General features: G+C 38.4%; 1 protein-coding gene across 1 annotated transcript; it reads right to left on the bottom strand.

Moving 5' to 3' along the window:
- Positions 1–1,843: 1,843 nt before the first annotated feature.
- On the bottom strand, positions 1,844–12,835 carry LOC126384895 (calpain small subunit 1-like). The gene is made up of 11 exons (XM_050036279.1): positions 12,680–12,835; positions 11,502–11,558; positions 11,123–11,153; positions 10,941–11,033; positions 9,506–9,563; positions 9,255–9,319; positions 8,332–8,404; positions 6,941–7,015; positions 4,019–4,135; positions 3,835–3,893; positions 1,844–3,725 (listed from the first exon to the last, which is right to left on the bottom strand). Exons 2-11 carry the CDS (start codon positions 11,546–11,548, stop codon positions 3,699–3,701), a joined length of 645 nt encoding a protein of 214 aa, XP_049892236.1. The 5' UTR covers positions 11,549–11,558; positions 12,680–12,835; the 3' UTR covers positions 1,844–3,698.
- Positions 12,836–13,441: the final 606 nt, after the last annotated feature.

Raw genomic sequence — 13,441 nt, 5'->3', positions numbered from 1 at the left:
ATACACAGACAACGACAAGTTGTTTAACTGGATCTCAATCTGTCTCTCCTGCAGGGCACGAAAACTTTAGATGGTGACCATGTAATTAAACACTTTTTTTTTCACTCACAAGCCAATATATTATAAAGGTACTGTTTGTCTGTCCTTATTGCACACATTATGTCCCTTATTTCCAATTGTCTCACTCTTTTTGACCACCTAGACAACTCTCTGTTGATTTCTTGTCTCTCAGGATCATAAAGAAGGTGTCTACAGCTATGTGTGGCTGCAAGTGGAGAACAACTGGTGCCATCCTGACTAAATGTGTCAATTACCAATTACTTCACACTGGAGTTGTTCAACGACGGCTAATTTAGGTCCTGCAATACAAAATACATTACAATACAAAATAAAAACAGAAACAATAAACAAGAGGCAAAACAACAATTGCAGAGGAGAGGACTTATGTGGAGTGAGCAAAATGTGACGAGATTTGAATCAGTGGTTGCAGGTATGTCCTTCCATCAGATAGTGTTTATATGCATGTTTTAAATGTGTAATGGAGGTTATTGTTCTAATGTAGTGTGGGATTTTGTTCTAGAATTTAGGGTAAAAAATTATCTCTGACCATAATTGCTTTTGTAAGTTGGTACAGGAATAAGTGCATGCAAAATTGATCTAGTGATGCATTCCTGTCTTGTGTTATGATGTGGAAGTAGATCAGTAACTGTAGGATTAGAGTTCTGGTTTTGGATCTGAAAGTAAAATTTAATGGCTACGGTATTTGTGTAGTTTTTTTTTCAATACTATTATCAATACAGTCAACATAAAACATAGCATGTCTGTAATATTAATATTTTGAATAGGTGTTAAGAGCTTAATATTATTTGCATCAGGTTTAATCAGCTACTTCTTAAAAACTTAGCTAACCAAAAGACATTTGTGTCAGTAATAGCTACTATTAAATATATCAATTATTGTATCATAGTCTAAATATTTCAGGTATATTTTTCTGTTTCAGGTATATAATTTCTGTAATCGCATGTATACAGTTCCTAGAGTTAAAACACATTTCCTTACTTATTGCAAACCCCTGATGTTAGCTTCCTCCGCACCTCAAAGTTTATTTCCTACCATACCATCTGTGGCAGCCTGGCATACAAAAAAGCTCACATACTCACCCCAGTTGTAGGTATGGAGTCTGTGCACATTCTGAATGAGCACATCTGTCATAGGCAGGAGGTCCCTTAAGTAGTAAGCCATGTCATTGGCCACCAGCTGGGTGAATAAGTTGTTGACTGGGCTCTCGTGGTCAGCATCATGCTACAGTGTCACATGAGCAGCAGCACCACATTCCTAGGAGACCATGCAGCAACCTTTGAGGCTAAAAAACGTAGCCGATGCGACAGTGCACCCATACACATACCTGGCTGTTTCAACTGTCATCTCAAACATCTTTCACCAATCATTGCCTACAGAGCAGCTCCACAATTTTTACTTGATGACCTCACAAATTTGAGTTTTAGCTCGCTACCTGTTGGATTTGGGAGAGAGCTGTTTGTTTACCAATAGTTTTTGGACTGTCTTAGACCATATGAATAACACGAGATTTGAAAATGGCTGGAGTTCCCCCTTAAGGTTGGTTGGATGGGTGGCTATATACCTCTGAAGCATCATTACCATCTTTTAAATACCACTTGAAGCAGCATTAATTCCAATTGCAAAATCATGGCTTTTTCAGTCATCTGAACGGTCCAATAGCAGATCCCAGTTCAGTTTAAATGAGAATCCACTACTCACTGACTTGTGTCTGAAAGTAGCCAGCAACAACTGTTAGCGGTGCATCAACAATAAAACGGACACATTAACATATCCTTTTATTCCAAATATGGCACAGGTATTTTTTTTACCTAGCATTTTCAGTAACACACTGATGACTGTGGCCATAACAACATGGTTAAAAACACTTAATGATGGCATCTTTATTATTTACTGCATGCATTAGTGGCATTCACATAGTTCATATATTATCAATTTACACATTGTGCTGGCATTTTGAAGAAGTACACAGTGATAAGTAAACTGATCATTAAGGTGAAACATAGAGAATGTTATGGCAAAGTTGCATTACCAGCACTGAACGTTAAATGGCAAAATATTAGATTATATAAAATATAAAACTGTTTCTTAGGACGTTCATGTAAATTACTGTTACAGAGGAGAAAGCACTGGGATTCCTGACCACTGCATAAACAGTGCAACTGTGATGCAAAAACCATGCATGCAATCAGCTGAGGTGCAAGTGAACCATAATTTAAACATCTGCCTTACTTTTTATTAGCCTTTTAACAAAATGCTGAGCTGTGTAACGCCATTTTATTTCTTTGTTTATTTTAGTGAACAAGAATCTCCGTCAGTGGGCCTGAGGTTGGTTTCACAAAAAAACTGAATATGACTGTGGTCTAACAAAAGTAAAACTGTAGATATACAAAGCTGTCTGAAAGTCTCTGCAATGGTCCACCCATACCTCTGCCTGTGTTAACCAAATTAGACCTCTTCTCGGGGCTGCATAGTGTGTGCAGACTGACTGACAGCCATTTCCCCAACACTCCTGTTAGTCTGGTGCACCTGTTAGGGTGGGAAATGTCATACCCTCATGATTCTTATGAGTAAAGGTGACTTGTTGACCTCAAGTAATTCTCAGAATAGCTTCACCCAACATCAACCTGTTCACCTGAGCATTTACCCAATGAGCATAACATAACGTTCTAAAATGGGTTCATAGTTAAACTCTCTTCAAGGTCCTACACATCCTAACAAAAGGTAAGTAAATCCTCTGCTCAGATCAGAGTTGGGTGGAATGTTTCTGAGAATTTGCAAGGTCATTAAAGTCCATTTGCTGATATGAATGCTTAATGTTCAGCAGAAATAACAGCAAAGAGATGGAGATGTCAATCCAGCCATCTATACACATCCACACAGTTCTGAGGATACAACTGGGCAAAATACGTGAACACAACTGTTCAGGTGGCCATTCAACTGAAGAAACATGATCAACCAAGCTACAACTTCACACCGTCAACCTGTAATCACTCCAAAAGAAAATGTGTGTAAGATTTTTTACAGGAGTGAGGTAGGCTTTCCTGTTTTTGCCTGCAGGTATAACAGAGTTGTCAGAAGGTGTTGAGTCTTTATTTACTTATTGTCCAACATCAGCATTTTAGTATTAAAAGTTTCAGAGCAAAACTAAAATTGGTCTCTCTGCAGATTCCTCTGACCGACAATCTTTGTGAAATCAGCCCCAGCCACATAAGACCGGGACCTTACTGCTTTCCCATTTGGAAACATGAAACATGTTGATGTTGGCCTGCCTTCTTTCAGGCCTGAGGAAGATTAAAAACAAATGCCAAACTAGCGGACCAAATGCACCAACCTACTATCATCTTAATGCACTTCAGTCATGTTTTGATCCTTAGATATGGGCACCATTGTGAGGGCAAGTTGGGGCTTTTCGTGATTACTTATAATTGTCTTGTAAGTATAATGGAACCGTGAACAATCCCACAACACTTGCATTGTATTAACATTCATAATAAGCCTGCACACAGAGGGTATTTGCTGAATGACAGGAAGTTGTAGCGAAGGTTGAGAAAATATTGTGTACTGTGTAAACAAACAAAGTGGTTCCTTTTAACAAGCAGGGGAGGCATCATCTGAACTCATGAGTACATGGTCAACTGAAGCCACTGCAAAGACAAGAACAGAGATGACTTTAACAGTGAATGTTTACTATCGACTGAATCAAACGTTCATAAAGAAACTCACTGATAGTCAAGATAATTGAGATCAGTTTACCTCCTGAATGTTGACTTTGATAGTCCCATTGTTATCCTTATCCAGGGTTTTAAAGGCACCTGAATCAGAACAGATGTTAAGCCAACAGCACCTTCGGTTTATGACACAATCATTCTTATCACACAGATAAAGCTGCTAAACTAATGAATAAATCCATTTGTTTTAACTGATCTTTCAAACTTACGGCACATGGCATCCAGCCTCACAAGGCAGCCAATGTAATTGTCAAAATCCATATTGCCATTTTCATCGCTGTATCTGCGAATTATCATGTTGAACAGCTGGTCATTGAGGGGGAAGCCTGAGGAACAGATGAAACCATTGTCTTTTAATATAACAGCATTTACACAAAGGGCACATAAGCATAAGTTTAATTTCCTGAAAGTTGGGATGTTGTGTAAAACAAAAACAGATGCAATGATATGCAAATCCTTTTTGACCTATATTCAATTGAATACAGTACAGAGACAAGACATTAAATGTTCAAACTGATGAACTTTATTGTGTTTTGTAAATGTATACTCATTCTGAATTTGATGCCTGGAACATGTTCCAAAAAAGTTTGGACAGGAGCATGATTACCACTGTATGACATCACTTTTTCTTTTAACAACCCTCGGTAAGTGTTTGGGAACCGAGGACAAGGTGAAAGGGAATTTCTTTCCCATTCTTGCTTGATAAACAACTTCAGGTGTTCAACTGTCCGGCGTTTACGTTTATTGTATGTTGTGCTTCACAATGCGCCACACGTTTTAAATAGAAGACAGGCCTGGACTGCAGGCAGGTCAGTCTAAAACCTGTAATCTTTCAGAATGTGCCTCACTGTCTTGCTAGAATAAGCATGGACATCCCAAAAAAGACGTTGTCTAGATTGCAGCATATGTTTCTATAAAACCTGCATATACCTTTCAGCATTCATGGTGCCTTCACAGCTATGCAAGTTACCCATGATGCCATGGGCACTAACACACCCCCATACCATCACAGATGCTGGCTCTAACTTTAAGCTGGTAACAATCCGGATGGTCCTTTTCCTCTTTAGCCTGGAGGACATGACGTCCATGATTTCCAAAAACAATTTGGAATGCGGATTCGTCAGACCTCAGTACACTTTTTCAATTTGTGTCTGTCCATCTCAGGTGAGCTCGGGCCCAGAGAAGTTGGTGGTGTTTGTGGATGTTGGTGATGTCTGGCTTTCACTTTGCATGGCAGTCTTAACTCACATTTGTAGATGCAGCGATGAACTGTGTTTACTGACAATGGTTTTCCAACGTGTTCCTGGGCCTATGTAGTAATATCCTTTATACAATCAAGATTGTTTTTAATGTAGTGCAGTCTGAGAGGTCAAAGGTCAGGGCCATTCAATGTTGGTTTTCTTTGCCCCTCACATGCAGAGATTTTTCCAGATTCTCTGAATCTTTTAATATTATGGATTGTAGATGGTGAAATCACTAAATTTCTTGAAACTGCGTTGAGAAATGTTTTTGTTTTTTTTTTAAACTGTTGAACTATTTGCCCACGCAGTTTTCCACAAAATGGTGAACCTCGCCCCATCCTTGCATTTGAACAACAGAGTTTTGAGGATGCCCCTTTCATACCCAATCATGATACTTGTTGACCTGTGGAATGTTCACTGTGTTTTATCTCTCCCAGTCTTTTGTTGTCTTTGTCCCAACTTTTTTGGAATGTGTTGCAGGCATCAAATTCAGACTGAGTGTATATTTACAAAAAATAAAATAAAATAAAGAGTAAAGGTTACCAACATTAAATATTTTATCTTTGTACTGTATTCTATTGAATAAAGGTCAAAACTGATTCACAAATCATTGCATTCTGTTTGTATTTGTGTTTTACACAACATCCCAATTGGGGTTGTACGAACAACTGGTATGATCTTCAAATTAGGGGTGGGCAATCTGACAATTTTAGATTGTGATTGATCTTGAGGGTCTCCATAATACACTTTTAAGGTGAATTGTAGGGATTGCAGTATTTGATTTCCTCCTAGTTCTGTTTCCAGACTTTGTATAACCAATCTGTGAACAAACCAATGGAATTATAATCTGGATTATTTTAAAATTAATTCTGTATCTTTTTGTGTTACCTTTTTTTCTATGGGGCTGGAAAAAAATATATAGTATATCTCCTTAACATTTAAATTGTGTTTTATTATGCCACCAACAACTATAAATGATTTTTTTCCCCTTGTCCACTGCAAGGGTCCTAAGGACAGAGGGATGTCGTATGATGTAAAGTTCTCTGAGGCAAATTGTGATTTGTGATACTGGGCTTTATAAATAAAATTGATTGATAATAACAAAGTAAAGAGATTGTGAACTGAGAGACTGTGAGAGAATATACCATGTGTTTACAAAGTGATTTTCACTCTGTTATAAACCACTGGTTTTACACAAGTTTACTTTGGGCCTCAAAAATGTTCTTTGGCCAGTGGGGGCCAGTGCTTGAAAATATTGGGCGTCTATCCCTGATAATGCATCACAGTTTAATTGTTCTATCTTGTGAATAAAATCTGAATCTGCAATGTAACCAGTTACATGTCACAGTCAAGAAAATGTACTGTAGTAGTACATTTTCTTCTGATTTACAGGTAGACAGACATACACAGTAAGTTAGTAGTATACTGCTGGGTTACGTATTTTTGAAGTACTTTGAATGCCTTTCATGGTACAATGAGTTAGGTAACGATATAATTTAATATTTTACATATCTCAACATCATATAGCTGTTAAAGAGTTGAGAACACTGGCCTTTATGGGATAACAGAATTATACCAACAGGGACCGAGCCAAACCTAACAAATTCCACATTTTACAGACTAACAATGATGGTTAAATGATCAAATTTACATGTAGGTTTCTGGCATATGAAACAACTGTCCAAATCAAACTTTGTTGAAAACATGTGCAGCCACATGACTGTTGCCTGTTAATCAAGAGCCCTTATGTAAGCAGCCATGACTATTGCTTTACCTGTGGCTCTTTTTACCGCTATAAATTAAGTTTTGTTTTGCCTGCATCTTACGGTGGCTGTTCAATAACTTAAACAACAATAGGTGAAATGAAAATATAAAATAAAAAAAACTCACCAGCAGCTCTGAAAGCATTAGGCAACTCATCTGCACCAATGACACCAGAGCCATCTGTGTCATAGGATTTATACACTCCCTAAACAACAAGAATTAAAAGTATTAAAAGCATTGAGGTCATGACAGTTTCCTGTTAAGCTCATCCATGATCCATAAACCTATAAACCTCTAAAGAGCAGGAAAAAAAAGTTTGTCTAAACAACCTACAAACAACTATATAATAAATTGCTTTAAAGAACTTTTTTTCAAACTGAATACCATTGTAATAAATTACATACTTTTTATTCATTTTCAAATTAAAAGTAATAACCTTTAATCTTTAACTGGAAGGCTTAATTCAACAAGCACCAAATACATGTGCACATCACTGACAATGTACAGCCCAGTTCAGACCAAAGATCTGTGACAAGATGAAACCGTTTTAGAACGTGGCAGAGAAAAGTTGCAGCAGTGTGAACTGGCCGGTCTGAGCTCGACTCAAGCCGGCTGATGGTGTCACCTGCAACTCAACTGGTCAAACTGCCGGCAGCTGGTTTAAGATTGTAAAGCACGTCACCTGTTTCAACAGCCAATCGACTTGTAGTGAAGTTTGCTGGTCAAGTCAAAATGACCGTAGACAGAGAATTTGCTTACTGCGGCAGGTGCTCCGTTCCCGCTGAGCCCTCTGTTTCTGTCCTCATGGTGAGCCTAGGTCGCTGCTGCTGCTTACTGTATGTGCCCCCTCGACACACACATATTCTTACTGACTGATTAACTCTTGCTGGTTATTTATATTATAGTGGTGTATTTACTGTGAATACAGTCCATCTGATGCATGTTTTTTTTTTTTTTTCTCGTCGTTTCATCACTACTACAAATTCAGCTGTAGCCAGTATCTCACTATCTCTATCCTCATTCATATTTTAAGAAGCTACAAAATTAAATCTGGTTACAAAATAAGCCTGAAAAGCTGGAAATCAGAACGGAAGTACAGAGAGTTGTTGCACAGAGATGATACACTGTCTCATCTGGTTGCATTGGTGTGAACCGGCAGGTTTTTAGAACATTGCAGAACAGCACATTGCAAGAAGTTCTGTTCTTGTTGGGAATATTTGGTCTGAACTGGGTGTAAGAGTTATCGATTGGAAATTAAAAGATCTGTTCTACATTAATAATGTAGGCCCTTCAGTGAACATATACAAGTTTATGCCTGTGTAAAACATGGCTGTTAATAAAGATAACAAGTTTGGCATACTGAACAAGTACTTCATAACATCAGTAAACTGCTCATATTGTACAGACTTTTAATACAGTTTCTTCTGTGTTCACTATTACTGGAGATGACTGACACTGACCATCATAAATTAACACAGAAACAGATGCATGGGACAAATAAAATGGGCCTGCTGTACTTGCCTGCCATTTCTTTACATTGTTCCAGAGGTGTTTAAATTCGTGAAAGCCAAGTTTTCCAGTGCTGTCACTCTGAAACAGCGTCAAGGACAACAGACTATTTTTTTGGCTCCAGCTTAGACAAACAGCTGCATTACTTGTGGACACACTGTATTTGCCCAAGGCGTGTTTTTATTTGCCTTCCTCATTCATGTGTTTTAGAACTCAAAGTAGGGAATGAATGCCAACTTGTTGTCCAACTTGTTCACAACACTGCAGTTGGGGTTTACACTGCAAATAACATGTATTACATAACTCCTACTAAGCTACTTTTGCACTGTTTTACAGCTAAATATGCAATTAAAATTGATTACTGATACATTTTCCATCTTACATTACAGAGATATGACCCCGTTTGCACGAGCCAAAGATATGCCCATGTTCAGACCTGGTATTAACATGCGCCCATTTTGGTGCCCATTTTTGATCATAAAGAACAACACCACATTTGGTCTTTGCAAACGGAAAATTATGGAAATTATGCATGTTTATTGTTATATAGATCGAAAAAGTGAAATCAGATCATAAGTAGTCACTCAAGGCGCATGTGGAGATGCAGTCTAATGCCAGGTGTGAACAGAAAGACCTGTCCACTTGTGACTGGCTCACCCAAGTCACATGTTAATACCAGTTCTGAACAGGGACTTGAACTCTTTAGAAAGTTTCACCTCACTGCTGCGTCAATGGCCCCTTGCTTTTGGAAATCAGAGGATTGGAGGTTCAGCCCAATAGTGAAAATTTCTTTTGACAGCTAAATCATGGCAGTAATGTCCCTGTTTGTTGCAGCCTGTGATGGAGTCTGTTTTTTGTTGTTGTTTTTTTACTGTGCTGTCATGCCTCCTGGATTACACAACACAAAGCCTACTAATGAGAGAAAGGATACATCCATGACTGCCACCATGCTCCTACAAGACTCAATGCTGAATCCATCTGTCTTTAGGTCTCCATCTAAAATACAAGAAAAACAGTCACTTACCATGTTATGTATCTCTATTTTAGATAGATCAAAATGTGTAAATATTGTTCAGGGCTAAATCTGACCAGAGTATAGCAGACCACAAAGAACTACAAGAAATACACACAGGGATGTATTAGAGACAGACACTAAATATGACACATGCAAACATGTCTTACGCTTCGAAATGATTCTGTTTAGGATGTTCATCAGCTCAGATGGGCTCACTTCCATGTCCTACATGACAAATATTTAACAGTTGAACATCACAAAGTCAGCAGAAACCTGTACAGACACTCAACTGTATGGTGTAGCAATATACACACATGCAGCAGACAGTGTGGTTACTAGGGCTGTGTGATTAATCAGGTTTCATTTTCAATTACGATTTTGGCGTCCCTCTATTTTCACAACAACATTATTGAGATACAATGACTTTGTGCCACATGACAGGTCTAGCAATGTTGCTCCGGTTTTGTCTTTTATTTTGTAAATCAAGTCCCAGTGAATGTGCTCGGCCCTTGTCCCCAAAGTCCAATGAGAAGTTTCAGCGTGAGTTGAAAACAGCGAGTCACGCCTATCCGGATGTTTTTAAACTTTGTTGACAGAACTTGTAAGAAGTAGGGTTGGGTACCAAATCATAATGCAGTTCTGTTTCTCATTTTGGTGCCAAATTGTGTGTAGCGAGAGAGCCTGAGTGACGGTGAGCAGGGTGTGAACGTTTGTCAGTGAGTAAATGCTTTAACTCCTCAGGACCCAAAACAATTTCCCATGTCTTGCTTCCACCTGCTGAGTTAAGTGATGGAAGTTAGTCTCAAAGTTAGCAAGCTACATCAGCCTCCCACTGGAAACTGACCAGGCTCACTAAAGATGGACCAACTTTTGTCATTGTAGTGACAATCTCAGCCACTCTTAAACAAATCATGGAGAAACGTCTGGCTGCTGAGTCTCTCCTGAGTTAGGTAGATGATTATTGATCCCAACTCAAAATGTATTTTGCTGTTATTAGTACTGTAACTGTTGTGTAGTGCTAAATGATTGTTGATGGGTTAGGTATTATTTATCGTGTAAATTTGTTAAAGGTGTTTTGTATTTATCCATGTTTATATAATTAAGTATACTTAAACTTTGAGGAGCTAATATATGGTTCAATTTCAGTTTAAATTTGCCTTTGCATTAAAAAAACATTCTCAAATGTCACTGACCATCATTTGTGATTTATTTGTCTTACAAAGTATCAGTTTAGGCACCCGTACCGTTTTACAGCAGCATTTTCACACCCTAACAATACCCTACCCTTGACAGAAGAAGGGTTGAGAATAAAAGTAAAACAAACTCTGTGGTGTGCAAACACTTTGGTTTTGCGGAGTCAGACTTGATAGAAACTACAATTATGTGCAACATGTGTTACTTGGTCTTGGCTGTTGTTTTTCCGTTCAATTGTATGATGTTGTCAAAGCCAGTTTGTATTTCTGTTAATAGTTAAATAATTATGATTTCAAATTCAATCAAAATAATTGTTATTATTATTTTTGCAATAATCAAGCAGCCCTAGTGGTTACTGCAGAAAACAACAGAAATTCAAAGAGAAGCACAGGTAGACATAGCACTCACTTCTCCAGCAAGTTGCTGGAAGACTCGGCGGAACTGTCTCTCCTCCTCACTCTCATGCTGCTCTGCAAACACAGCTGGCCTGCGCGGTGGAGGCTGGAGGACAGAGTCACAGCAAACATTACAATCCTGCATGAGAATAGTGATGATCTGATAATACTGGTAATATAATGACTGTCACTCACAGGGTCAGAGGGCAAAATCTGGTCCATGTTGCTACAAAGACAGGATCAAAAATGAAGAGAGAAGTTAAGTTACTGTTTACTGGCGCACAGTAAAAATGCTCTGTTCTTTCAGCATTGGATTGTGTTGTGCTAACTGGCTAACTAGCATCAAGATGGTCTTCCAATTTCCCTTTTACAATGACAAATATAGACTACCACTATCTGCTGGTGCACAGAGTTACTTCTGCTAATGCAGGTGCAGAGCGTGTATTCATGAGCAACTTTTTGGGCAAGACATGCCATGTCAGCCAAAGGAGCAGGGGGCCTTCATCGCCACTAGTTCCCTGAAGTCTTGAAGGTTTGATGTGTCTGGGTCTTTAGACTATGTGCAGATTCTCACCTGACAGCATCAATGACGCCGCTGATAAGTCCTTTGACAAAGAACATCTTCTGTCAACTGTGAATGCAAAATACAACATGATTTATGTTAAAAAGATTTCCACCACACATCACCTGAGTCCAGTTTCATAGAAACATTCCTAGACTAAACAACTTCAGCACCTGCGAACCATGGTTTAATGCATGTATCTATCATGTAAATAGAATAAAAGTTATTACATGTTGCTAGAGTTATGCAAAAAAAAAAGTAAAAGATTTTAGTCATGAAACTGATTAGTAACTGATTAAATCATAATTCCAATGTGCTGCAGTGTTTCCTCTAAATAGGAGATGTGTATCTTGTCTGTAAATTAAATTGTCTGATGCTTGAGGTCTGCTCAGTTTTAGTGAAAATATAATAGGCCTAACAGAGCTAAGTTATTTACAATAAGAATTACAAAGCAGAAGAAGATGGCTAACAAACAACAAACATAATTAGACAATACATTGTGAATGTATGTCAACTATCGCAAAACTGCATAGGTCGAGCTCGTTGTTCATCGAGAGATGTTATGTTCCTTGTTTTCTTCGATTACGCAGTCTTATAGCGGCGCACCCATTACCCCCTCTGAAAATGTTTCCTGTTAGGCTAACACCCAGATTGACACAAACACGTCGGGTTTAAATGGTTACCTTGGTTTATTATACGTTCATAATGGCATCTTTGAACTTTTAAACGCCCACTTGTAACGTCAGAAAAGTAAAATGTCCTTGGGTAAACTTGGATAAGTTAACGTGCTCTAACCATAACGTTAGAGCTACAGTGCTATGTTCCGCTCCACAGTTAACATTATGTTAGGTTAGCTTAACGTTATATTACTGACCCCAATCCATTACGGCTGCCTTAAACCATTTGAACATTGTCTAAACCGTGCAATCTTAAATGCAAGAGTATGATTTTAAGCTAGAATTTACTGACGATATCCTGTAAAGCAGCTAACGCTTGCTAACTTACGCGTTAGCTAAGCTAACATTGAGCTAATTTAAGTGGCTAGGTGACAGTGCGTTATCTGACAAATTCAGCAAACCTTGGAGTTACCGTAAGTGACAACTAACGTTATCTGCATTAATGCTACATGCTACATGGGAGTTTAACGTAAACGATACTTTAGCCATCTAAAACTCGACGTTTGTATCTACCGTAAGGCAACAGCCCTTTGAAGAGTAGGTGGTACAATCGGTTCCGTGAGTTGCTCAACACTCAGCTGGCCCGAGGGTCCGTCAACACGCCCCAACTACTGCTACAGAGAGGAACTGAAATGCGAGAGCACATATGTGCAAGAGGAGGTCTCACTGTTGTTTCCGCCTTTGCTTCGGGCTTCAGTAAGGGACTGTTCTCTACTTGTCAGAGGAGCGGGTGGCTGGGGTGTGGCATTGTTTTCTTTTTTGTTTGTTTGTTTATGACCCTCTGTGAAGCTACAAATATTTTTCATTGAGCCTCCTCCCCGAGCCACTGGCGGAAAATATAATCTCTCAATTCAGTTCAGTTCAGCTCAATTCAATTAAATAGAACTTTATTTATCCCAAAGGAAATTATTGTGCCAGAGGATGCTTTAAATTACTGTAACACAAATTATAGTAACAACAATTATAATTCACAAACCAATAACAACCAGTGGGTTTCTTGGGTCAGAGTCACATACTAGGCCCAGTTTTTAAAGTAGGCCTATAGTAGTATTAAGTATCGGTCAAAATATTCAAAATATACAAGATATAAATTGCTTAAGGAGCAAAAAACAAAACCAAACACCAGTGCCTCATAGAATAACAACAGAAATAAGTACTAAAAATGAACTAAAATGGTGGAGAAATGCAAATTGCATATAGAAAATAGAAGTACTATGGCACATGATTTTGATTTTGAGAAAAGTCAAAGTCAAAGTCCATTTATTTGTCTCCCTT

The sequence above is a fragment of the Epinephelus moara genome, chromosome 3 (assembly GCF_006386435.1).
Source record: "Epinephelus moara isolate mb chromosome 3, YSFRI_EMoa_1.0, whole genome shotgun sequence".
Lineage (NCBI taxonomy): Eukaryota > Metazoa > Chordata > Actinopteri > Perciformes > Serranidae > Epinephelus > Epinephelus moara.
The sequence above is the reverse complement of the archived record's forward strand: the minus strand, read 5'-3'. Positions and strand labels throughout refer to the sequence as shown.